The 27,329-nt window shown below is 40.7% G+C and overlaps 3 protein-coding genes across 13 annotated transcripts in view; all 3 read right to left on the reverse strand.

The window, feature by feature from the left end:
- LOC131110216 (protocadherin alpha-C2-like) overlaps positions 1–27,329 on the reverse strand; it is a 116,138-nt gene that overhangs the window by 55,095 nt on the left and 33,714 nt on the right. Inside the window, exon 1 of one of the 11 annotated variants that reach the window (XM_058063093.1) lies at positions 24,151–27,322. The exons of 8 other annotated variants lie outside the window; for them this stretch is intronic. In XM_058063093.1, coding sequence (XP_057919076.1) covers positions 24,151–26,514 — 2,364 coding nt within the window. In that variant the 5' untranslated portion in view covers positions 26,515–27,322. Of the gene's footprint in view, positions 1–8,164; positions 11,732–24,150; positions 27,323–27,329 lie in introns of those variants that run through there. 2 more of the 11 variants (XM_058063079.1, XM_058063078.1) reach the window with 2 other exon arrangements.
- LOC131110220 (protocadherin alpha-9-like) lies at positions 890–3,943 on the reverse strand. The gene has a single exon (XM_058063102.1). The coding sequence runs from the start codon at positions 3,345–3,347 to the stop codon at positions 903–905; it is 2,445 nt and encodes an 814-aa protein (XP_057919085.1). The 5' UTR covers positions 3,348–3,943; the 3' UTR covers positions 890–902.
- Positions 4,625–7,424, reverse strand: LOC131110221 (protocadherin alpha-9-like). The gene has a single exon (XM_058063103.1). The coding sequence runs from the start codon at positions 7,079–7,081 to the stop codon at positions 4,640–4,642; it is 2,442 nt and encodes an 813-aa protein (XP_057919086.1). The 5' UTR covers positions 7,082–7,424; the 3' UTR covers positions 4,625–4,639.

A 27,329-nucleotide genomic window follows, 5' to 3' on the forward strand; every position in this document is an offset into this window, starting at 1 on the left:
TAGAAGTAAAGTTTGACTTGACTTTATTTACTTTTCCACTGATAAACCACACTCCATTGGGAATAATAGATTCGTGGGCTCATTATCTTTGTCACTTTAACCGGAAGTGACAATTAAGATAATATGTTCAGTATTTTTCTAAAAAATAAGGCACATTCTGCAGCAAAAAAGTCATATCTACACATTGTATGCAGTGTTTTTACAACAAAGTACGCATAGTCCAACACTGCAATCCAAACCGTTTCCCTCTAAATAGAACAACACAATGTCGCTCATCATAGGTATCTGTTTTCTTCAAAGGAGCACTTCTATGAGATCAGCACCAAGGTCAGAGACAAAAGCAATCATAACCACCACTGTGAGGTCACAACTCAAAAGTCTCCAACACTTCAATAGCAGAATTATCAATATTTTCATTCTGCTTGTAGTCACTATGAGACATGAGTACTATAGTACATGAGTACTATAGTACAGGCAGTCCTAGCTGGCAAAGTGTAGTGTATTCCCTTACAAACCCTTTGTATTTGTACACAGTGAAAGACTAAACTACCAAGAGATGACAGTTGCCACAAACAGAAAGGCCAACATATCTTAGTATTTCATATTTGTTTTAATAATCAAGATATGTAGCCTATTGAATTATTAGAATATGTGTAGCTATTCTCAAATTGGTGTAATATTGTAAAAAAATGGCACTAGTACAATCATAAAAGGGCTCGTGGAAAAATGTTGTAAGGGGCCCATAGACGGTGGTTCCAAAAATGTAATGTTTTAATGTGGAAAAAAGGCTATACAGCATATACAGTATATATAGTATACTCACGGTATGAAGTAAAATCTATAGATAAGGACTGCAGACAGGGTTTCCCCCCTCAAACTATTCAAGTGAAATACACACGCATCTATTGGTGATGTGTTAATAGGCCATAGCAAGGAAGAGGGTATGGACTCACCTTGTCGGTATTGGGTAAAGTCTGAGTCCTGGTAAAGGTGTCTCCTCCGTTAATACTGATCAGTTCAGCATCTACGGGTGGAAAAGGTGCCGGGAAAACCACCACATCGCTCTTGAGCGTGTCTGAGCTGAAACACACGTCATACTGCTGAGTAGCTTTGGAGTAAGACCAGCTCCCGTCAGGATGGGTGGTGATCATCGGGGCCCCGTACCTGCCCAAAGTGCCGTCTGTCTGTCTGTGGCATCTGACGGCTACTAAGGTGATGAGGCTGAGCAGAAAGATGAGGGACACGGCCACAATGGCGATGAGGAGATACAAGTGTAAATCCGAGAAGGTCTCCTCCTTCATGGGCACATGTCTGAACGGAGTGTGGATGTCAGCTGTGCTTTCAAGCACCACCACATCAATAGACACAGTAGCTGACAGGGAGGCTTCTCCATGATCACAAACCAACACCACCAAGGGGTGACTTTTCAGGTCATTGTCACTCATTCTCCTCTTGGTGCGGATCTCCCCGGTGCTGGTTCCCATCCGGAAGAGGTTGTTGTTGCCTTTGGGCTCAGACAGGTGATAGGAGAGCAGTGCATTGTATCCAGAGTCTGCATCTACAGCCCTGATCTTTGCCACAAAGTATCCCGCTTCGGCAGAATAGGGGATGCTCTCGCTGTTAACGGAGCTGTGCTCGGAATAGGGCGCCAGGATGGTGGGACTGTTGTCGTTCTCATCCAGGATGAAAACGTTCACGGTGACGTTGCTGCTGAGTGCAGGAACACCGGAGTCTGTGGCCTGGACTTTGAACCGGAAGGTCTTTAGCTTCTCGTAGTCAAAGGACTGCAAGCTGACTATATCTCCAGTCTCGGAGTTGATGTTGATCATTGTAGTTAGCGGCATGGAGTCGGTGCTACTTTGTACAAAGGAGTAACTTATTCGGCCATTTTCATCAATGTCGTCATCTACTGCAGTCACTCTATGAATTAATTCTCCAGGGGGGCTATTTTCTTTAATGTAAACATTAATGGGGGCCTCTGGGAAGCGAGGGGGGTTGTCATTAACATCAGAAACATGAACATAAACTACACTGGTGCTGGACAGAGGTGGGCTTCCTTCATCGGTTGCAGTGATGCTGATATTGTACATAGATACACTCTCTCTGTCAAGAGGACCATCGACAACTAAAGAATAGGAATTCTTATAATTGGACTCGAGTTTAAAAGGCACATTGTTGTTAATTTTACTGTGCACCAGACCATTTTTACCTCCATCTTTGTCCAACACAGAGACGATTGCAATGGCGGTGCCAATACTTGCATCTTCTTTCACTGTGTTTAACAATGATGTCACTGTAATTTCAGGGGCGTTGTCATTGACATCTAAAACTTCTATTAATAATTTGGTATGAGAGGTTAGGGGATTATAACCCCCATCACTAGCTTGTACTCTTAGCTCAAATGCATTGGTTTCTTCAAAGTCAATACTTTGTTTGTTTGTTACTGTTCCAGTTTTTTCATCAATAGAAAACATGTTTGTTTGTTTCTCTTTTCCTCCTTCACTGAAAGAATAGAACACGTGTCCGTTTGGTCCTGCATCTAAATCAGTAGCATTTAGTGTTATTATCGATGTGCCAATTTTAATATTCTCATATATGGTAGCTTTGTACAGACTTTTGCTAAATACAGGAGCATTGTCATTAATATCCAATACATTAACAACAATAGTCATAGTGCCTGATTTAGCTGGTGTTCCTCCATCAATAGCAGTCAATGTGAGTGTGATAGTGGGCTGTTTTTCTCGGTCTAAAGGCCTCTGAAGCACTAATTCTGGTGTTTCTCCTTTCTGTGCTTCAAGAGAAAAATATTCATTTTGATTCAGCTTGTATGAATTTATTGTATTTTTACCAACGTCTGCGTCATTAGCTGCATGCAGAGGGAATTTAGCTCCTGCTGCTGTTGTGATCTCACTAATATTTAACACCTGAACATGCTTAGAAAACGAAGGATAATTGTCATTTACATCCAATATTATAATTTCAATCCGGTACAGTTTTAAAGGATTATTAATCACTGCCTCCACACCGAGTGAACATTTGGCTTGGTCTCCACACAGTTCCTCTCGATCTATTCTCTCATTCACGTAGAGGACCCCAGTCTTTAGGTTTACCTCCACATATTTCCTCCTGCCCCCCGCAACGATCTGAAACATGCGGGACTCCAAATCGTGGACGTTGAGGCTCAAATCCTTAGCAACATTTCCCACCACGGTGCCCACCTTCACCTCCTCCGCCACGGAGTAAGAGAGCTGGCCGCACACCGCTTCCCAGTAACACTCCAGCAGCACGAAGAGCACAAACATCCGCACTGAGCTCCATCTTCCCGCAGCATGCATCATTCCATACATCCACGTATAAGGCACGAAGAAAGGAGGGCCCAATACCGTCCGAAAAGAGATATCCAAAATAGAATAGACGAATATGTCCGAAGACAGTGCAGTCACAAAAAGCTTGTCGTGATCTCCTCTCTCACCGTCTAATCTCTTTGTTTCACTCGGGTGGGAACGACGTCCTCTCTGGGAGGAGTCCCGACCAACCGGATGAAGATTTAACAGTCCCGTGGTCTATATCTCCCTCTAGTGGACGTATGGCATAACTACATAACCCCATCACGTCAAGTATCTGCATACTGAGATGCTTGCTTGGCTGGTGGAGTATTTTAGTTCATCCACGTTCTTTTAAATGTGCTGTAGAAATAAAGTTTGACTTGACTTTATTTACTTTTCCACTGATAAACCACACTCCATTGGGAATAATAGATTCGTGGGCTCATTATTTTTGTCACTTTAACCGGAAGTGACAATTAAGATAATATGTTCAGTATTTTTCTAAAAAATAAGGCACATACTGCAGCAAAAAAGTCATATCTACACATTGTATGCTGTGTTTTTACAACAAAGTACGCATAGTCCAACACTGCAATCCAAACAGTTTCCGTCTAAATAGAACATCACAATAAAGTTAGACATATCAAATTACAGATGGTGTCGCTCATCATTTTCTAGGTATCTGTTTTCTTCAAAGGAGCGCTTCTATGAGATCAGCACCAAGGTCAGAGACAAAAGCAATCATAACCACCACTGTGAGGTCACAACTCAAAAGTCTCCAACACTTCAATAGCAGAATTATCAATACTTTCCTTCTGTTTGAAATTACTATGAGACATGAGTACTATAGTACATGAGTACTATAGTACAGGCAGTCCTAGCTGGCAAAGTGTAGTGTATTCCCTTACAAACCCTTTGTATTTGTACACAGTGAAAGACTAAACTACCAAGAGATGACAGTTGCCACAAACAGAAAGGCCAACATATCTTAGTATTTTATATTTGTTTTAATAATCAAGATATGTAGCCTATTGAATTATTAGAATATGTGTAGCTATTCTCAAATTGGTGTAATATTGTAAAAAAATGGCACTAGTACAATCATAAAAGGGCTCGTGGAAAAATGTTGTAAGGGGCCCAAAGACGGTGGTTCCAAAAATGTAATGTTTTAATGTGGAAAAAAGGCTATACAGCATATACAGTATATATAGTATACTCACTGTATGAAGTAAAATCTATAGATAAGGACATCACAGTTCTCACTGCAGACAGGCTTTCCCCCCTCAAACTATTCAAGTGAAATACACACGCAACTATTGGTGATGTGTTAATAGGCCATAGCAAGGAAGAGGGTATGGACTCACCTTGTCGGTATTGGGTAAAGTCTGAGTCCTGGTAAAGGTGTCTCCTCCGTTAATACTGATCAGTTCAGCATCTACAGGTGGAAAAGGTGCGGGGAAAACCACCACATCGCTCTTGAGCGTGTCTGAGCTGAAACACACGTCATACTGCTGAGTAGCTTTGGAGTAAGACCAGCTCCCGTCAGGATGGGTGGTGATCATCGGGGCCCCGTACCTGCCCAAAGTGCCGTCTGTCTGTCTGTGGCATCTGACGGCTACTAAGGTGATGAGGCTGAGCAGAAAGATGAGGGACACGGCCACAATGGCGATGAGGAGATACAAGTGTAAATCCGAGAAGGTCTCCTCCTTTATGGGCACATGTCTGAACGGAGTGTGGATGTCAGCTGTGCTTTCAAGCACCACCACATCAATAGACACAGTAGCTGACAGGGAGGCTTCTCCATGATCACAAACCAACACCACCAAGGGGTGACTTTTCAGGTCATTGTCACTCATTCTCCTCTTGGTGCGGATCTCCCCGGTGCTGGTTCCCATCCGGAAGAGGTTGTTGTTGCCTTTGGGCTCAGACAGGTGATAGGAGAGCAGTGCATTGTATCCAGAGTCTGCATCTACAGCCCTGATCTTTGCCACAAAGTATCCCGCTTCGGCAGAATAGGGGATGCTCTCGCTGTTAACGGAGCTGTGCTCGGAATAGGGCGCCAGGATGGTGGGACTGTTGTCGTTCTCATCCAGGATGAAAACGTTCACGGTCACGTTGCTGCTGAGTGCAGGAACTCCAGAGTCTGTGGCCTGGACTTTGAACCGGAAGGTCTTTAGCTTCTCGTAGTCAAAGGACTGCAAGCTGACTATATCTCCAGTCTCGGAGTTGATGTTGATCATTGTAGTTAGCGGCATGGAGTCGGTGCTACTTTGTACAAAGGAGTAACTTACTCGGCCATTTTCATCAATGTCGTCATCTACTGCGGTCACTCTATGAATTAATTCTCCAGGGGGGCTATTTTCTTTAATGTAAACATTAATGGGGGCCTCTGGGAAGCGAGGGGGGTTGTCATTAACATCAGAAACATGAACATAAACTACACTGGTGCTGGACAGAGGTGGGCTTCCTTCATCGGTTGCAGTGATGCTGATATTGTACATAGATACACTCTCTCTGTCAAGAGGACCATCGACAACTAAAGAATAGGAATTCTTATAATTGGACTCGAGTTTAAAAGGCACATTGTTGTTAATTTTACTGTGCACCAGACCATTTTTACCTCCATCTTTGTCCAACACAGAGACGATTGCAATGGCAGTGCCAATACTTGCATCTTCTTTCACTGTGTTTAACAATGATGTCACTGTAATTTTAGGGGCATTGTCATTGACATCTAAAACTTCTATTAATAATTTGGTATGAGAGGTTAAGGGAGGAGAACCTCCATCTCTGGCTTGTACTCTTAACTCAAATGCATTGGTTTCTTCGTAGTTGAGATTGTTCTTGTTTGTTATGGTTCCAGTTTTTTCATCAATAGAAAACATATTTGTTTGTTTTTCTCTTCCTCCTGTGCTGAAATAATACATGACTTGTCCATGTTGTCCTGCATCTAAATCAGTAGCATTTAGTGTTATTATTGATGTGCCAACTTTAATATTCTCATATATTCTAGCTTTGTATAAACTTTGGCTAAATACAGGAGCATTATCATTACTGTCTAACACATTAACAACAATAGTCATAGTGCCTGATTTAGCTGGTGTTCCTCCATCAATAGCAGTCAATGTGAGTGTGATAGTGGGCTGTTTTTCACGGTCTAAAGGCCTCTGAAGAACTAATTCTGGTGTTTCTCCTTTGTGTGCTTCAAGAGAAAAATGTTCATTTTGACTCAGCCTGTATGAATTTACTGTATTTTTACCAACGTCGGCGTCATTAGCTGCATGCAGAGGGAATTTATTTCCCGTTGCTGTGCTCTCACTAATATTGAAAATCTGAAACTGGCTAGAAAATGACGGATAATTGTCATTTACATCCAATATTACAATTTCAATCCGGTACAGTTTTAAAGGATTATTAATCACTGCCTCCACACCGAGTGAACATTTGGCTTGGTCTCCACACAGTTCCTCTCGATCTATTCTCTCATTCACGTAGAGGACACCAGTCTTTAGGTTTACCTCCACATATTTCCTCTCGTCTCCAGCAACGATCTGAAACCCTCGGGACTCCAAATCGTGGACGTTGAGGCTCAAATCCTTAGCAACATTTCCCACCACGGTGCCCACTTTCACCTCCTCCGCCACGGAGTAAGAGAGCTGGCCGCACACCGCTTCCCAGTAACACTCAAGCAGCACGAAGAGCACAAACATCCGCACTGAGCTCCATCTTCCCGCAGCATGCATCATTCCATACATCCACGTAAGGCACGAAGAAAGGAGGGTCCAATACCGTCCGAAAAGAGATATCCAAAATAGAATAGACGAATATGTCCGAAGACAGTGCAGTCACAAAAAGCTTGTCGTGATCTCCTCTCTCACCGTCTAATCTCTTTGTTTCGCTCGGTGGAGAACATGTCCTCCTCTCTGGGAGGAGTCCCGACCAACCCAATAAGGTTTTTACCTTGTACTGGTCTAGTCTGCCATCTAGTGGACATATTAAATAACTACACTTAACAGCAACACTACCATCAAGTATGATTTAGGCTGGTGCTACTTTCTTGCACCGCATTGTTCTTTTTTTACTTTTCCATTGATAGAACCAGCAATCTCCAAAAGGTAACAGTCAGCATGTTTTATGCTTTTCACTTTGGAATTATTTGAAAATTCTGACAATAATATTTTGTGTTGAACTACAACCAAAACACATGAGAAAGATGAAACATTAGTAAATTAGATTTTTACAACATAAGTGCCATCATGATCACACATTCAACATGGTGTTTTCTTCTAATTATAAAATAAGGTAAGCCTCCACAAAGTATCAATTAATATTTTCATATCAATTCATAATAAAAACAACCATAAACATGAAATGACATGAAGACATATTGCAATAACTAACATAATATATGACCTCTGCAACAACACCCTTTACAGTTGCATGTAAACAACACATTGTCAGGACCTTGGATAGCGACCTACACTACTACTCACATTTCAATAGCAGAACCATCAGTGATTTGATTCTGTTTTACTCTAAGGTCACAGTTGTGGCAAACACCGAATACCAAAGCGTTTGAAATATCTACATGCATATCATGATTTCATCCATAAAATAGAAGTGAAACAACCTTCTTCTCATTGCAAGGTTAAGTCTGAATCCTGGTACAGGTGCCTGCTCAGTTATCACAAACTACTGACTTCATGAAAGGTATTTTGTCAATAGTGGCGTACTGTAATTGCAGATACTTAATCCTCTCAATTAATAAACTGAAACCTAAACATCTACAGATGTGGGAATTAATGCTGTAGCGGACACATTATGGGAATTGGACTCACCTTCTCAGAGTTGGGTAAAGTCTGAGTCCTGGTAAAGGTGTCTCCTCCGTTAATACTGATCAGTTCAGCATCTACAGGTGGAAAAGGTGCCGGGAAAACCACCACATCGCTCTTGAGCGTGTCTGAGCTGAAACACACGTCATACTGCTGAGTAGCTTTGGAGTAAGACCAGCTCCCGTCAGGATGGGTGGTGATCATCGGGGCCCCGTACCTGCCCAAAGTGCCGTCTGTCTGTCTGTGGCATCTGACGGCTACTAAGGTGATGAGGCTGAGCAGAAAGATGAGGGACACGGCCACAATGGCGATGAGGAGATACAAGTGTAAATCCGAGAAGGTCTCCTCCTTTATGGGCACATGTCTGAACGGAGTGTGGATGTCAGCTGTGCTTTCAAGCACCACCACATCAATAGACACAGTAGCTGACAGGGAGGCTTCTCCATGATCACAAACCAACACCACCAAGGGGTGACTTTTCAGGTCATTGTCACTCATTCTCCTCTTGGTGCGGATCTCCCCGGTGCTGGTTCCCATCCGGAAGAGGTTGTTGTTGCCTTTGGGCTCAGACAGGTGATAGGAGAGCAGTGCATTGTATCCAGAGTCTGCATCTACAGCCCTGATCTTTGCCACAAAGTATCCCGCTTCGGCAGAATAGGGGATGCTCTCGCTGTTAACGGAGCTGTGCTCGGAATAGGGCGCCAGGATGGTGGGACTGTTGTCGTTCTCATCCAGGATGAAAACGTTCACGGTGACGTTGCTGCTGAGTGCAGGAACTCCAGAGTCTGTGGCCTGGACTTTGAACCGGAAGGTCTTTAGCTTCTCGTAGTCAAAGGACTGCAAGCTGACTATATCTCCAGTCTCGGAGTTGATGTTGATCATTGTAGTTAGCGGCATGGAGTCGGTGCTACTTTGTACAAAGGAGTAACTTATTCGGCCATTTTCATTAATATCGTCATCAACCGCGGTCATTCTATGAATTACTGCTCCAGGGGGGCTATTTTCTTTAATGTAAACATTAATGGGGGCCTCTGGGAAGCGAGGGGGGTTGTCGTTAACATCAGAAACATGAACATAAACTACACTGGTGCTGGACAGAGGTGGACGTCCCTTATCTTTGACAACAATAGTGACATTGTGCAGCGGTGTGGTCTCTCTGTCAAGTGGCTTTTCCACTAACAGAGAATAATAATTTTTATAATTTGTGTCGAGCCTAAATGGAGTTTTATTTTCAATCTGTACCGACACATCGCCATTTTGGCCTCCATCTTTGTCAAAAAGCGACACGAGTGCGACCGCTGTACCTACACCGGCGTCCTCCGGGACCGCGTTATGAAGTGACGTCACCGTGACCTCAGGTGCGTTGTCGTTGACGTCCAACACCTCGACAAGAACTTTACAATGTGCAGACATGGGAGGGTTGCCCTTATCAGTGGCTTCCACTCTTATCTCATATGCTCTTTTTTCCTCATAATCAATATGACCTTTAACCTTAATTACACCTGTTTGACCTTCGATTTCAAAAACATCCAGTACGTGATCTTGATCTTTGCTTCTTAGTGAATACACAATCTCGCCGTTTAAAGCCTCATCAGAATCAGTGGCGTTCACTTCAGTGACTACGGTCCCGAGTGGGGCGTTTTCTGTCAATGTAGTTTTATATAGCGATTCACTAAACGTCGGTATGTTGTCATTGATGTCTAAAACGTTTACTACGAGCAGAGACGTGCCTGATTTTGGGGGGGTACCTCCATCTACAGCCGTCAGCGTCATGGTTACGACAGCCTGCTTCTCTCGGTCCAAAGCTTTCTTCAGCACCAGCTCGGTAGACACACGACTGCCTGATTTGTGTACCGCTAACGAGAAATATTCATTTTGGCTTAATTTGTATGTACTAATGCCGTTTTTACCCACGTCTGCATCACTGGCTTCGGATAATGCAAATTTCACCCCCGGCAACGTGCTTTCCGCGATGGATAAATGTTGCATTTTGGTGCTGAATAACGGCTCGTTATCATTAACATCGAGTACGTCTACGTCAATGCGATACAGTTTTAAAGGGTTATTTATCACCGCCTCCATGCTGATGGAGCATTTCAGCTCATCGGCACACATTTCTTCTCTGTCTATCCTCTCATTTACATAAAGTGCTCCGGTTTTTAGATTTACCTCCAGGAATTTCCTCTTTGTCGTGGCAACGATCTGAAACATACGGGATTGCAGCTCCTGTACGTTCATGTTTAAATCCTTGGCAATGTTTCCGACCACAGTACCCGGGTTTGACTCCTCTGAAATGGAATAAGAGAGCTGTCCAAATGCTGGTTCCCAGTTCAAGTCCAGTAAAAGAAGCCCTAAATAAATCCCTAAATAGCTCCATCTGTCAGGCATATTGGTATATAGAAGGAAAAAAAGCAGATATTTGAAATAAATCCAATTTTTTTGTGAGCTTGCGTGTATTCCTCCGTTCTCTGTGTCTCTACAACAAAGAATGAGCAGCATCCCCGCCTTTTTGAAAACGGGAGGGGCCTCAAATTCATGGAAGAGCAGCTCTGCCGCTGATGGATCAACAGCGACGTTTAGTGGACAAAGTGGTAAAGTGCAGGGCCACAAACCTTTTTTTTTTTTTTTGCAGTAACAATGGATATTACTGCAAAAATATTCCATCCTTTATGCCGTAGTTAATTCGTTAGTTAATTAATCTCAAGATAGAAATGAACACATGAGAGGATGAGGTGTATTTTGGTATTCCTCCGCAAAATTGTCATCAATTTGAATGAACGTTCCCTCTTTGCTAATCCCAGGATTAATCATAAACTCCTGTCCTCTGTGGGAAACATGATTTGATTTGATAAAAATAATAATAATCTCACACACTCATACACAATCATCTCCCAGCCTCAATGTGTATTCTTAATAACAATAACTATTAGGAATAATTTAAATTCAACATTTATTCAGGGTCCCTCCCCTCCAAAAGTCACCTTTGCCGTCACATGATGATGATGATGATGATGATGATGATGATGATTCATCGTTGGAGATTACTGCACCATCGCACATGATTCCAGCCCGGATTATCTTCCTCATAAAACCAACATCCCATACTAATATTAGAATTTACTCAGCACATTAAAAGAGCAGGATTCATCTTTTAAAAGCGTATAGCTCAATCACAGCGGCCCGATGACCCCCTGACCTTATTTGCCGCCGATTTTAGTTTTAAACCGGTGCAGCTTTCTAAGAAACCATAAAACACTCTGCATTCAGAATTCATGCGGCATCCTAACAACGTCAGTCGGTGCAGTAGCGAATCCACCTTGACAGCAAAGTCGGCGCTTGAGAAAAAAAAAACGAAAAACATTGTGTTGTAAAAGATGCTTAACACTCAAGGCTGCCGCACCTTGCCTTCTCATGTGGGGGCCGCTCAGAAAAAAATGTGTTATATGACTTATTTTGCTTTATTTGCTTTACTAATTTTACAGAAGTAACATAAAACTACAGATGAATTGATTAAGTCCCCCTTTTTTTGGAAATGCTTTTATTAAATGTTATTATTAAAGAGCTAGAACCACATTATACATTATAAAATAAAATAATAAAAATAAAAATAAAATAAATAATTAAAAAATAATAAAATAAAATAAATTAAAAAAAAAACATTATTTTTTTAAAATTGAATTAAAAACAACAACAACAGAAAACTTACATTATATTAGGAAGGCAGGAAGTGAACAAATGTAACAGTTACTGATTGTAAAAGTACCAGATGGAGGGGTAGGATTTAATAAGCTTTGCTTCTTCCTACTCCTTTTGGACATGTGGAACTGGGAACTGATTATGGGATGCATTCAATTGTAATCTGATGCATGTTCAAATGAAATAAAACCATTACCATTACCAATTAACATAACATGTTTTTGGAATGTGGGAGAAAACCGGAGTACAAATAAAAATAAAAGTAAAAATAAAATAAAAAAAATAAAACGAACAAAAAAAAAACAAAAAAACAACTTAAACTATATTAGGAAAGCAGGATGTGAACAAATGGAACAGTTCCTGATTGTAAAAGTACCAGATGGAGGGGTAGGATTTAATAAGCTTTGCTTCTTCCTACTCCTTTTGGACATGTGGAACTGTGAACTGATTATGTGATGCATTCAATTGTAATCTGATGCATGTTCAAATGAAATTAAAACCATTACCATTACCATTACCATTTAGAGGAGCTGTAGCCAATGTAGCTGTACCTCTGTGTGTGTGTGTAACTGTTACGATGATGCGTACTGAGAGGGGGGGAGGGGTCCATCTGAGCATGCTTCAAGGCGAGCGCTCCCTTCTCCGTCTCTCCCTCCCTTTCCCGCTTTCTCCTCTCGCCGTGTCTCCATAGCAACGCCATCCCAGGCGCAGCCGTGATGCATGTGCGCACACAGACAACGCACGTTAAAATCCCGTAGGTGTCTTTTAATAAATAGACTCACCTCCACATATTCATCAGTTTTATTTGATGGCTTAATCTGGCAATAATCAGTGTATATATAAGTATTGATACACGTACAATAAAAGTACCATCGTCTGGCGATGATTGTATGCATGCTGATAATGCATTGTTGTACTGCTGCAGCATATTCGCTATGACACACACACACACACACACACACACACACAGCCCTGAAGATAGCCTGACCTTTTCAATCAGCCCAAGCACAGTGCCCTCTCCGGGGCCAAGGCTCTGGGGACCACCCCCCGCCCCCACCCGCACTCCACTTCCTGCAAGCTGCACACTATACATCCACATACATCATGTGACTTATATGCAAAGAGAGTTACAGAAACCTGATCCTAAATGTAACGCTAAAAAGCCTGCCAGAACCACGCCTGAATGCACCAGCTTTAGAGAGACAAGAAATCCCTGGCAAAGCAGATAAAGAGAAGGGGGGGGGGGGGGGGGGGGTGAAATAACTGATAATAAATGCAGAAACATGAAGCGGACAAAAAAAGGAAATGGGAGAATCAATAGCTGGGCTTGTGGGTACAGAACAGCATAGAAAGGATCAAATATTTAACACACTATTTATAGGTGAGCGTCACACAGGCCCTTATAGGCATGTTGCCAGATGGGAACGCTACACATGGAACGCTACACATCATGCTAAGAATAAAGAATATCACGGAATAGAAAAGGGAAAAAAAAAGGAAGCGGGATCTATATTTCTAAATCTGCACTTCCTCCACTGGTTGCCGCATCTAAGTAGGCCAGGGCGGGGTCCACAGTAGAACACGAGCCAGGACATGGCAATATGGAGCATGCCCAAACACACACACACACACACACACACACAAACACATTGTTCACTCATTTGGAAAGCGATGGCACAATGCCCCCAAATCACTTCATTAGTTACTCTACTGTAAAACAACAGGCTAATGTTGATTGTGATGCGTTCAGTGTCAGATAAGAGTCTGTAAAAAAAAAAAAAAACACTATAAAAAAAATCCAAGTTGACTGAACTTAAAAAAAAATTGTAATCTCGCTGCCTTAAAATTTTTTTTATTAAATCTAGCAAATTATTTCAGGTCATTTCAACTCATAACTAAGTTTCTCCAAATTAAAAGATCAAGTTCACGTGACTTATTGCTTTGTTTGCTTTTTTAATTTTCTTTATTAGCTCAAATAAACAAATATTTTTGTTGTATCAAAAATAGAACTCAAGTAATCTCAAATCACTTTTGATTTTTACTAATTAAATCAAGTAAATTCAACTATTTAATTATATTGAAATTAATGGAAGTAATTGATTTGAAAATGAGTTGAGATTACTTGATTTACATCGTTGATACAACCAAAATATTTATTATTATTTTTAATATTTTTTTATTATAAAAATAATTTTTTAAAATATTATTTTTAATATTTGACCTAAAAATGAAGTTTCCACAACAAATCAATAAGTGAACTTGGTCTTTTTAAGTTGGAGAAACTTAGTTGTGTGTGTTGAAATTACCTGAAATAATTTGCTAAATTTAATGAATGAATAATCAAAATTTTAAGGCAGCGAAGTTACAATTTCTTTTTTTTAATTTGAGTCAAATTTGATTTTTTTACAGAATGTATCCGCTTCTTAAATGCAGTAGTCGGGGTTGACAATATCATCAAAATATGCAACATATCTGATTGGTTTGGTCCACCAACCTCCCTGGACTCTCCTGATTGGCTCAACATCGCACCTAGCGACAAAGGCGGCGTCTGATAGATCTGTTTCCGTTGGGAGCAGCCATCATTGATTCACAAGCTCCTCTCTTGTAACCATGGCGACGCTGATGCAAGCATATACCCCCGTTCTCCCCTCCCGTTGTCGGTGCCACTCCCTGCTTTCTCCTCTGCATCTCCTCTGGACTTTGGGAAGAAACACGCCAAGGCTATAATATCATCAAGAAATTAGCAATTTTATACAAACATGGTAGTCATTTATCGACAAGTATTCTCTTTCCACCCCCACATAGAGGAATGAGAGATGCAGCCGGAACTAAACCATTTTTGTGGGATTAGCAATAATAAATCTGGCTCTATCGTCAATCACGGATAACCTAGATTTGTCAATCAAATAGTCCAGCTAGAGGGGAGATCAACTGGATATGAGAAAAAAAAAAAAAAAACCGGGGCAGCTCTATGCGGATCGATACTGACACACAAAAAGCCAATAGCGATACCAGTCATTACACCATGCCGCATTCAGGCAGCAGTGAGTGGCTAAATCATTGAATTGTATTGACACACAGACACACATTGTTCTACTTTTTCGCCACAAGAGGGCGCTTTTTTGCCAATTTTGTCTGCTTGCCACACTGCAGACAGAAGAGAAAGTGATACATATTTACTACCTTGATGTCTGCATCACAGTCACACAGGAAATTAAAACACACTAAGATGCGAAGAGAGATGGGGGGGGGGGGTGTCACACAATACAAGCCTTATCCAGGATGCCACTTATGAAAACAAAGAGGGAAAGATGGCGAGATAGTCTGTACTGCAGCAGCATTACATTCCAACATGTCTATATTTTACCATTTGTATATATACTGTATATTAAATCAGCATCTATAAAGTCTATTTCTACTCCACATTAGTCATGCTGAACCGCTCCTTCACCCACAAGTGCTGCATGCATGTGGAGAGCAATGGAGGAGCTTCATGCGCTTGGCCCACTTCCTTTAAAAAAATAAATAGAAGGAGGGAGTCTGAATAATGGAGGAGGAGAGTGCTGTGCCTGTGGAGAGTCTGATGTTGGAAGCGCAAGCCGGGATGGTTTTTGTCATGTTGCTCCACTTTTCCACCACAAAACGACTATTTATAAAAAAGGTAGTCATGTGTCTTTCAATCCCTGCTGCGGTTCTCAGATTAACAAACACAATTAGCATTCAAAATGTAAACAGCTGCAAGGGACAAACCTCCTATGAGTGGATTTTTATTTGCATGTTGGGGTAACATCAGTGGCGTCATTAGGGCTATTTCAAAATAATTAAATTAATTTTAAATAATTTTAATATTTTTATTGATTCTTTTATATTTTTTATAGATTTTTTGTTGCAAAAAAATCTGACTAATTTTATATACTATATAATTATATATAATAATTTTATATAATAGGGCAAAAGCAGGCTAATAAGCAAGCCAATAAGCAGACTAATACTAGCCTACTACTACTACTACTACTAGTAGTAGATTAGCAAACACAATTAGCATCCAAAATGTAAACAGCTGCAAGGGACAAACTTCCTATGAGTGGATTTTCATTTGCATGTTGGGGTATCATCAGTGGCGTCATTAGGGACATTTTAAATAATTAAGTAAATTTTAAATAATTTGATATTTTTTATTGATTAAAAAAATTTGATTTTTTGTTACAAAAAAATCTGACAAATTTTATATAATAGGGCAAAAGCAGGCTAATAAGCAAGCCAATAAGCAGGCTAATACTAGCCTACTACTAATAATCAGAAGAATAATGATGATAGTAATAATAATAGGCTAATTAATAATATAATAATGATGTCTACTACATTCATTCATATCCTGTGCATCATTAGCTGAGAGGCTAAAACAAAAGCAACAGCAAACTAACACGCAAGGACGAGTGGTGTGTTTTACTATTTGCTGTTGCCTTCTTTAAGCTATACTCTTTCCTGGCATCATTAAGATGAATCCACCTAATCGCATTAGAAGAGCAACATGGGAGAATTATCACTCGACACTCTTTACAGAGGATTAATCCATGCAGGACAAACCGGGATACGGACAGCAGTGGCGGGGCAGACAGGAGACTTTCCTGAGCCGGATGACAGAAAACATCAGCTAACATATTGTATTGTAATGTCTCATAATAAGATGGTAGATTGGTAATGGAGGATATCCATTGCATGTATATTCAAATCATAAAAACATTATTGTCTCCTTCCCTGTTAGTCTGAGAATGGGAAAGACACTCGGAGTCATTCAGCAGTATTTACAGCTGTACTTTCTCCCAAAACGAGGACACATTGTACAGACAAGAGGCTGCCTCAGACCAAAATAGCATTAGGGGGGCAAGATGGATTAAGAGACCAAAACCTCAGGGTTCATTGGACAATTCTCGACTATAAAATAACTCCACTCAGCACTGAATCATGACCAAAAAAATCAAATCGAGCAGCCGTTTCATTTCGTCGACCATTCAGGAGGGATGCTTCAGATGAGATGAAGACGTGTAGGAGGATGAAAAAAAACAAGAAGGGAGAACAAGAATGCAGTTAGAGGTGAAGATAAGGAACGAGGCTGGAGAACAAAGCCAGTGGAATTGGGGAAGGGGAGGGGGGGCGTTGGAGTGGGAGTAGGAGGGGAGAGTGGGATATGAGTCAGGCTGCCCGCATTAACATCCATCCGCCTTCCACACCCCTACTATGTCGTGGGTTTTGTCATGAACGGCACTCACTCGATAAGATGGCTGTACACTTGCCTGCTAAACACAAAATAGTAAAATAGACCACAATAGACAACAATAGAGCACAACAGACCACATCGACATACAACCCCGAACATGTAATGACACATTAAAAAACCACAGCTTCATTCTACACATTTTTATCATATTTTATTTCTTTCTGACAGATGGTCCGCCTAAAAATAAACAGCTTTGCAAAAACAAAAAAAAAACAACAAAAAGCCACATGTGGGATGAGATGACTCACTCATCAGCTTACTGTACACACACACACACACACACACAGATGACCAGGCGAAGCATTCAGTTCGTTACAGTCCATCATCATCATTTATGGTTTATCATTTGGACTTCCTGCAGTCGTTGAATTATTCCTATAGCCGCAATTCCAATACTGTTTGCTCGAATAAAAACACTAAAACGGTAAAAAAAAAAAAAAGAAGCAAATATAAAAAAAAAATTAAAAGATAAATAGCACCCGAAAGCCTACTTTATTAATTATCATCAGGTGAAATTCAGTGGGATGAATATATATGGGTTAATTATTAAAATATAGTATACTGTATATATATGGCCACATGTTGCTGCAAAAGCACTAAACTGGGAACCGAAGCGGACAAAAAAAATGTTCAAATATATTTCAAAATGTTCCAAAATATTTTTAAAAATGTATATTATTAATATATGATTAGTAGTAGTAGTAGTAGTATTATTACATTAATATAATAATGTTAATTAATAATATTAATTAATATAATAATAATAATATACAAAAAAATTCAAATATATTTCAAAATGTTCGAAAACAAAATGTATATAGTTAATATATTATTATTATTATTACTATTATTATTATATTAATATAATGATATTAATTAATTAATTAGTAATATTGTTATTATTATATTAATATAATGATATTAATTAATTAATTCGTAATATGAATTAATATAATAATAATAATATACAAAAAAATCAAATATATTTCAAAATGTTCAAAAATATTTTAAAAATGTATATTATTAATATATTATTATTATTTTAATATAATAATATTAATATAATATTAAGGAATTATTCTTCTTTTTTTTAATCATCAATCGTATATAATTCCCTTGAATTGAGATCCACAAATAATTGCACAAAGTTGCTTTTGCATCACAAACTTATAAAAGGTATGACTGTCAATGCGTGTAACTAAAACTAAAAGGTGTCTTACTCTGACTAACTTTTTAATGGCATTAATATTGAAACAGCTAACCATGCATTTGAGACGTTTGATTTAAAAAATAAAAAGTGATGCATTTACCCAAGATGCAATGCAAGGCACATTTCAAAATGGCAACTCGAAGCCAGGGTGTGAATCCTTCTCACATCAGAGCGCTGATCCCATCGATGCTCAGCCAGTAATAAATACAGTACAACATACGGTCCTCATCACAAGACTGTGAGGTCACGGGGGTCGTAGTGGGCCCACCCCAGATACCCCCCTGTGAGCAGTGCAAGGATACCGTGGTAAGACGTCAATCCTCTTACTTCGGCTGCACTCGCTGTCCCAACAGCTGGCTCCAGATTTCTCCTCATTTATAGACATTCAGACATCAACAATCCAAAGACCGTACCTCGAGTCGCCCCCCCCCCACAATCATCCCAATCTGGGTTGCAACAAGGTGAAAAGCCAGTTGCGCTTTCCTTCAACCCACTTTATGGCCGACTTGCGGGAAGCCTGACGCTGACCCCTCCGTCGGGCGTTCGGTGGTGACCTGAGCACTGCAGCAGATGTTGTGGCTGCACCAACACTGATGCCAAACAAGAGCAGTGGAGACCATCTGTTCTCGTCTCCGTTAATTCAAAAGGAAAAAGCACAGCTTACACTGCACTTGGAGATATAATAATTCACATAGCGTATAATAATAATACTTATAATCATCATTAAGCATTGAATTGTAATTCTTTTCATACTATTTGTCCTCCTCTTCTCCACACAATGGCCTGTATGTGCATGAAGATCCAAACTACAGCACTCATCCACAGAGCCATGAGTCAATGAAGTGTGACACAATGAAACTGAGGGCTTATATAACGATGGAGTAGTAGAGGAAAGAAAAGGTCAGACACAATCATGTCATATTCAGCATAAAAGTAAAAGAAGTGATGCACCATTCAAAAAAAAAAACATAAAAAAAACAACAAAAAACAAACAGCCATTTTATTGCCACATAAAGGAATAAGGTTTGACCCATATTCCGGCCGAGCGTGCACGGGGCCAGCTCGCATGGAAGCCACTCATGGCTCCAGACCAGCCTTGTCGTGTTCTGGGACGAATGACGGGAGCAAAAGGATCCGGGGCCAAGGAGTCTTGGCCTCCAGCTTTGAGTGCAGTACAGCCCTCCCTCGCTGGCTTTGGCCCACTGACTCTCAATTTGCTTGTTCAGCTGCATGCAGCGCTATCCATGGTGCTGAAAGCATTGTCTGTAATGACTTGGTGATATATCCTCATTCAGTAGTTTTTTTTTCTTTGTGCCAGGATGTGATTCATCTGCAGTATCTACTGTATATCTATCTATTCATCTGTCTGACAGTCTTTTTGTTCATTTGGGGGTTGGGGACGTACAAATATTTCACCTGAATATTCTGCAAAGAACTCAGCACAAACAGGCTCAGTCGGTATGCACAAACACAGAATTTGTGTAATAGCCCCCATATCAAAGTGTGCAGCACTGCCTGTAGACACAAGTTATTCACTATTCTACACAACTGCAGTAGTGTAAGGGTAAAACAGCCCGGTATCCTATCCTATGTGTTAACTAGCATACTTTAAACAAAGGTACCCCTGACTGCAAAGTAATCATCTCAGCAGAATCTGCTGTAGTAGATTAATTATGTCAACCAATAACTATAAAGTGATGTATACACCTAAAAGTCACAACATTAGGTACACCAGAGACCCCATATAAGTGCTGTGTCTGATATATGACCATCATGAACATAATATTGTTGTTTTAATTAATAGAGAGGTCTGTTTATTATTGTCGGTCCATAATAAAATATGATTGTAATGAATGTAATACTGCAGCAAATATTAAGGGAAAAATCACAAAAATACAGTAGAGCATGACTTAAAAATACAATCAGAAAAAGTACATATTTCCGACAGTTAAGGAACATTTATTTTACTTAACAAACAATAACAATAGGAGCAACAAATGAGAGACTTTACCTTGGCTACCAAGTTAAGTGGCTTAATTGGCGGCTAAATACAACCAAAACAAAGACGACTTACAAAGGATGGAATCTACTACGTGGCTTCTCTTTTTGTCAAACCCGCTTCCATACGGGGATATTCCGGTCCAAATGTCTGCCGCATATGTGTGAGTGAAAGCGTGTGTGAGAGCGTGCATGTGTCAAAGACCCAAAGATACTTGATGTTTGTGTTGTACCCGACTGCGTGTGTAAATTAGATTACCATCACTGTTGCCGCTGACCCCAATGTGAGAGGAACTCTCCTCCGACAAAGCTGGAGCCATGTGCCCCAGTGACACACAACAGCACATGCAGCATCACACAGCAGCCGCAGCCCTACAGGCATGGTGCACAGCTACACACGCACAACTCTCCAGTTTGGGGCAGAATAAAGATTGCGGAAGGGAAAGAAAATGCCCGAGATACACAGCAGTAGCGTACATGGGTTATAGTACTGTATATACCCAAGGACATTGAGATAAAAGCGCAAAAAGGGGGGCATGAGCTGACTTTGGGGGGGAGGGGAATGATACCAACATGGAGGATGAGGAAAGAAAAAAAGAGTGCGGGGGCAGAGCAGGAAGCTGCAAAAGAATATGTGGAAAATCTGACAATTGTATGACAAACCACGATACAGGAAGTCATAAGAAATGGCAATTTTTATTTTTATTCACTCTTTTTTATGCACTACATCAATTCAATAGACCACCGACTGATACTTGACTTGACTCCTTATGACACCTGAGGCTGTTTTAATGAGGAAGAGTCTTTCAACCACTTCTAAAAGACAACAGACAAACATCACTGCAATCATTTCAGTGCAGACACTTAGCATGCACTTAGCATGCAAACACAATTGCACAGATCTGCCCGGCCAGCCGATGCATGCAGACAGACAAAGCCACTGAAGCAAGCAGCCACACCCCCAGCCAAAACTGCACACACGAGTAAAATGTATTAATAATATGCGCTAGTTAATTATAGACAATGTTTCTCCGAATTAACATGCGATGAAGATGCAGCCTTGCCATGTAGGCGACTAAAGCTCATCGTCTATCTTAGCACCCACATCAGCCCAGTGATCCACTCCAAAAAAATTAATGTTTGCCTTGCCCGAGTGGTTAGCATGTAGGCCACACAGACCTGGGTTCGATTCTTCGCCTGGGAATCTGAGTGGGTTTTCTCCGGGTACTCCAGTTTCCTCCCACATTCCAAAAACATGCTAGGTTAATTAGCGACTCCAAATTGTCCATAGGTATGAATGTGAGTGTGAATGGTTGTTTGTCTATATGTGCCCTGTGATTGGCTGGCCACCAGTCCAGGGTGTGTCTCGCCTGAAGACAGCTGGGATAGGCTCCAGCATACCCGCGTTACAGACTGTATTGCAGTAAATTTTTTGTATATAATTGTTAACAAAGTACTACCCATATACAAAACAGTGTCTAAAAAAACGTTTTGCATATATATATATATATATATATATATATATATATATATATATATACACACACATATATACACACATACACACATACACACATAGCGGTGGCACTGACTATTTATATAGGAAATTAATGTCTCTTGCATATGGGATCACCGCATTTTCCAGACTATAAGTCACACTTTTTTTTCATAGGTTGGGTGTTCCTGTGACTTATAAATGAAAAAAACTTTTTATGTTCCATAAACACTGGACACCTTTTCTGTTCATGTTTATTTTTTGTGTAGCTGAATAAGTATTGTGTTAGCATATCTTACACCTATTCAGCCTGTTCTCTATTATTTTATTGTTACAACTTGCCTTCCTTTTTTAATTTAATTAATTACCTGCAAAAAATGCGACTTATATTCCAGTGTGACTTATGTACATGTTTTTTTCTACCTAATTATGCATTTTTGGCCTTGTGCGACTTATAGTCCAGAAAATACGGTACCTTACAGACACCGCTGGTACACCGCCAGAATTTTGCATCAACTGTCAATTTCTGCTTGAATAGTACATAATGAGTGAATATTTAAAAAAAAATATCTTTTTTTTTTTTTTTTTTTTTAGTTTTCCTCAAAGCTACAATGGCAATACGGACACAGAACACAACGAGGGGACAAACTATGGAGTATGGAGGAGAACCGCACCTGCAGACAACATGGTCATTGCAACAGACAGACAGAGGATGGATACATGGTGCACCTTTCAACCCCCCCAAAGGAACAGGTAGGTGAACTTTTGACTATTAGTAGCATAGACTATTAGTAGCATGCTCTGTAAGGAGAAAGCAGATCCATACGTAGGCCTCTAAGCATGTTCAACTGAGGGGTGTTGTTGAACATTTTGTCGAAGTACAGATAAATTGTGTGTTTCTGTATTGCTGCTGGTTGGGCAGTGACAATTATGACTTATTTTATTTGTTATCGAAGCATTTAATTAACTATTCTGTTCAATTTACAAGCCACAGAATGCCATTATATGAAGTATGCATACTTTTGGTACAGCTCATATTTGAATTCATTCATAATGCATTTCTTCTCCGCTCACATCAGAGTGTATATTGCATTAAAGGACCGCTGGAACATCGTCATACTATACACTTGCACTCATTTTTAATCACATCAACAAATCTCGATAGGGCATCTGCTGTCCAGGCACAGCTTAGCACTGCGTAACACATAACGCCTCACTCAAACCCCCCCACCCACACACACACATATTAAATATACAGACCAGCCACACACCAGTGTGACAAACTGGGCAAAGTAACTGCAGAGAAGCTTGCACTTCTTTAAAAAAATGGCTGCCGCCTTCCATGAATAACAACATGAGAGTAAATTCATGCCCCCCCCCCCCTTTCGATCCCGACAAGCTCCTCTGTGTCTGTGCTTGAACTCATATGCTTAATGGTGGATACAAATAACTTCCATACATTATTGCATGCATTTGTTTGGCATTCACAATATATGGATTTTAAAGCTGACCCACTTTTTAGTTAGAAACGATTATCTCCATACCGTAAAATATCTAATTAAGAGCCTTTGCTATTGTTTATTTATCTTCACCATCTGCTGTTTGATCTAAGGTGGGGGATTTTGTTGACGATAATCGCCGTCTTTCTAAATAAACCCATTTTCATTAAATATTGTGAGTCGCCTATACGGAGCCGCATCCCCTCCCCCCCCTTTCTCTTCTGCACTCTACCCCTCCCTCGCCATCTTGCTCTGCTGTTGCTAAGACTGTTGAACGTGTGTTAGTCCGTGGACTCCGATAGGTGGATCTCCTTGTGTGTTGCCCGTAGCAACGCACAATATTCAACACGGAATCAGTCCAAAAGGAGGCCATGCAGACCTTCACACATGTGGTAGAACCTGACCTACATTTAGACATTCACAAAAATTCATATTCATTTGATGTGTCAGAGTAGTTTTCCATAAATAAATGCAAATTAAGCGATTGAGTAGCATAATGTGGAATAAATGCTGAAAGAAAATCTAAGCTGACGTTAGAAAGGACAATCGTCACATGACCTGACTGGTGGTGGTGAATGGTTAGTCACAGCAACGCAGCTGCAGGCTCCCTCCTCTCTTCCTGTCATAGTTCCAGCCATTCATACGTCAGTCAATGTAACCTGCTTTAGCATGCATGGGCACACCTCTAACACTCTTGCAGTACAGACTACCATATGAAATATGGGATTGAAGATGGCGTCATAAATATACATTTGCAATGCTGAGATTTCAATAGAAAATATGTATACGTTCTTGTCATCACATGAAAGGTCTTACCTCCCCAGAAGAAGCGAGTCTCCTGTCAGGGAGAACCAGAGTGTTGGCATGGCTGCCCGGGACCACAGTAGAACCGATACTCATTCTGGGTCCAACTAACATGTAGCGTTTGTCTCCTGATCTGTACTGGATGCTGTGACACAGTGTCCCATCATAATTAGTGTCTTGGAGATATTTGGAAGTGTACTCTGTGGATTTGGAGCACTGCATGGCGATCAGCACGATGATGCTGATGACAAAAAGGAGGGAGACCGAGCCCAAAGTGATGATGAGATAAAAAGTCACATTGTCGTCCTCCTCCTTGTCCACTTTTGCTGCTGCACGTTTGACATCAGAAGCTGCAAAAGCCTCTTTGGGCTCCACAAGTTTGACAGTCACAGTAGCTGTTGCTGAGAGTGAAACGTTGCCATTGTCTTTGACCAGTATGAGCAGTTGATGCTCAGCCTCGTCTGTCTCTGTCAATGAGCGAAGTGTTCTGATCTGGCCCGTATAGCGGTCCAAAGTAAAGACACTGTGGTCAGTGACTTGCTGCAGTGAAAACAGTAACCAGCCGTTATATCCGATATCAGCGTCATAGGCTCGGACTTTAGTCACCAAGTCTCCTGCTTTCATATTGCGGGGAATCTCCTCCACGCCTTCCGAGGAACCGTTGGAGCTGACTGGATACAGGATGACCGGAGCGTTGTCATTCTGATCCAGTATGAACACCTTCACTGTCACGTTGCTGCTCAGTGGAGGACTTCCAGCGTCTGTGGCCACCACTTGGAACTGGAAGCTTTTTAGCATCTCAAAGTCAAAACTTTTTAATGCTGATATTTGTCCGGTTTCTGAATTAATGCTCAAAAATGATGTGGCTAGTTGATGTTCATCTCCATGTCTCACAATGTTAAACGATACAATAGCATTATCCCCTTCATCACAATCGTGAGCGCTCACCGAAAACAAAAATGCCCCTGCTACGTTGTTCTCATTGATATAGAAAGTATACGGATTACTTGAAAATTCCGGACTGTTATCGTTCACATCCGCTACGGTCACACTAATTGTTTTATGGGAGGACAAAGTCGGCTCGCCGGCATCTTTTGCGACAATTGTGACATCATACTTGGACCGATGTTCTCTATCCAGGTGAGATTTAGTAACGAGAGAGAACATATTGTCTTGTAAAGCGGGTGTTAGCATGAAAGGTATGTCATCGCTGACATGACACATGACCTTTCCATTCATTCCCGAGTCCTTATCCGTTACACTGATTAATGCTACGGTCGTTCCGGGTTTGGAGTCCTCTGTGATTGCGCTTGAAAATGACGTCACTTCGATATCGGGTGTGTTGTCGTTTAAGTCCAAAATAGTTACAATAACACTTTTTTCCGTTTCTAGCGGGGCTAGCCCTTTATCAGAGGCTTTAATATCGAGTTCATATTTGTCTTTTGTTTCAAAATCTATTTGCCCTATTACAATAATTTCACCTGTAACAGCATCGACTTCAAAAACCTTGCGTAATTTATTATTAACATTATTACCAAAAGAATATACAACATCCCCATTTAAGCCATCATCTAAATCTGTTGCGTTCACTTGCAGTACGGTGGTGCCAATAGGAGCATTTTCCTTAAGCACTGCAGAATATGAATCTGAGGTAAAAACTGGCATATTATCATTTATATCCAAAACATTTATTATTATTTCAGTGGTTCCTGACCTAGCAGGCTTTCCACCATCAATTGCTGTCAGCAGCAGCCTGTGACTTCCGGCACTTTCTTTGTCCAGCGCCTTATGCAAAAACAAAACAGGGATTTTGCCGTCTTCTCCTCGGTCTTTAACCTCCAACCGGAAATGCTCATTTTGACTGATTTTATACGAGTGAACAGAATACAAGTCGCTGTCCGGGTCGTGTGCGCTCTGCAGCTGAAACCGCGCACCAGGTAGCGCAGATTCCGAGATCTCCAAACGCGTCACGTTGTCTGGGAAAACAGGAGCGTGGTCGTTGACGTCCACGATCTCAATACCGACATAATGCACCTCTAGTGGGTTCTCCACGACTATCTTGATGTTGACAACACACGTACTGATACGCTGACAAACCTCCTCTCTGTCTATTTTCCTTTTCACTCTCAAAATGCCGGTGTTCGTTAAAACGAAAAGAGGTTCCGAGGGCCCGGAAACCACGCGGATTCCTCGCGCGTTCAATCCACTCACATCCAATCCCAAATCCTTTGCAATATTCCCAACAATCGCGCCATCGTCCACCTCTTCGGGGATGGAGTACCGGAGCTGCGCCGTGGTGGAATTGAACATGAGATCCAAATAAAAAATGACAAGCAGCAAGCTCTTCGGCCACAATGCGCGTCCACGTTGAGCCATATTGGATCGATTAAATATCCAAAATTGAGTTTATGCAGGAAAATGCATCTAAATAATTGCAGAAAACGAATGAATCCACCAAGCAATGGAGAAGATCGACGTGAGCTGAAGAGCGAACGATGAAAGAGCATGAGGGCACGAACGCGCAAGCGCAGGAATCCACTGACGTGTTCCAAAAATCTTTTTCCTTCACAAGCAGTGACACCATGCGAACAAAACCCACAATGCACAATAACGTACTATTTTATCTATAACCGAAATGCCTCATTTCCCAAACAAAACTACACTCCACAAGTTATATTTATGACGTAATCATACCTAAATAGTCTTCAAAAGATGGTTAAAAATGCTTAAAAACTATAAAAGTATAGAGTAGAATCATCATCCATGAAATAATGTTAATGGAAGTTAACTAGCTCAGTCATCAACATGACGTCACCTCTGCTATAAATGTTCAAAATCATATGCAACAAGAGAGGACATTTATACATTATACCATTACATATACCATATGAATCAATATATTGCATTTGTTTCGTTTCATAATGTATAAAATGCATTATTTTCCTACAATGTAAAAAAAACAGGAGACAAAAATGGAGGAATCACATTACAATTGTTTCTAGTGTCCTTGCATCCATTTTCTATACCGCTCGTCCTCACTTGTAATGCAGTGGTATGCTGGAGCCTATCCCAGCTGACTTCATTTTTAAAGGTTGCAATTCTCTTGCTGTGCATGACAACATTGGATAACTTTGGGGCTACAAAGTACTAAACACCAGATACATTTCATTATGTAATTATGAAACAATATG

This window comes from Doryrhamphus excisus, chromosome 23 (assembly GCF_030265055.1).
Source record: "Doryrhamphus excisus isolate RoL2022-K1 chromosome 23, RoL_Dexc_1.0, whole genome shotgun sequence".
NCBI lineage: Eukaryota > Metazoa > Chordata > Actinopteri > Syngnathiformes > Syngnathidae > Doryrhamphus > Doryrhamphus excisus.

What these genes read in the sequence shown, in the direction of transcription:
- LOC131110220 (XM_058063102.1), bottom strand. Translation starts at nt 3,347, where the DNA reads ATGTATGGAATGATGCATGCTGCGGGAAGATGGAGCTCAGTGCGGATG.
- LOC131110221 (XM_058063103.1), bottom strand. Translation starts at nt 7,081, where the DNA reads ATGTATGGAATGATGCATGCTGCGGGAAGATGGAGCTCAGTGCGGATG.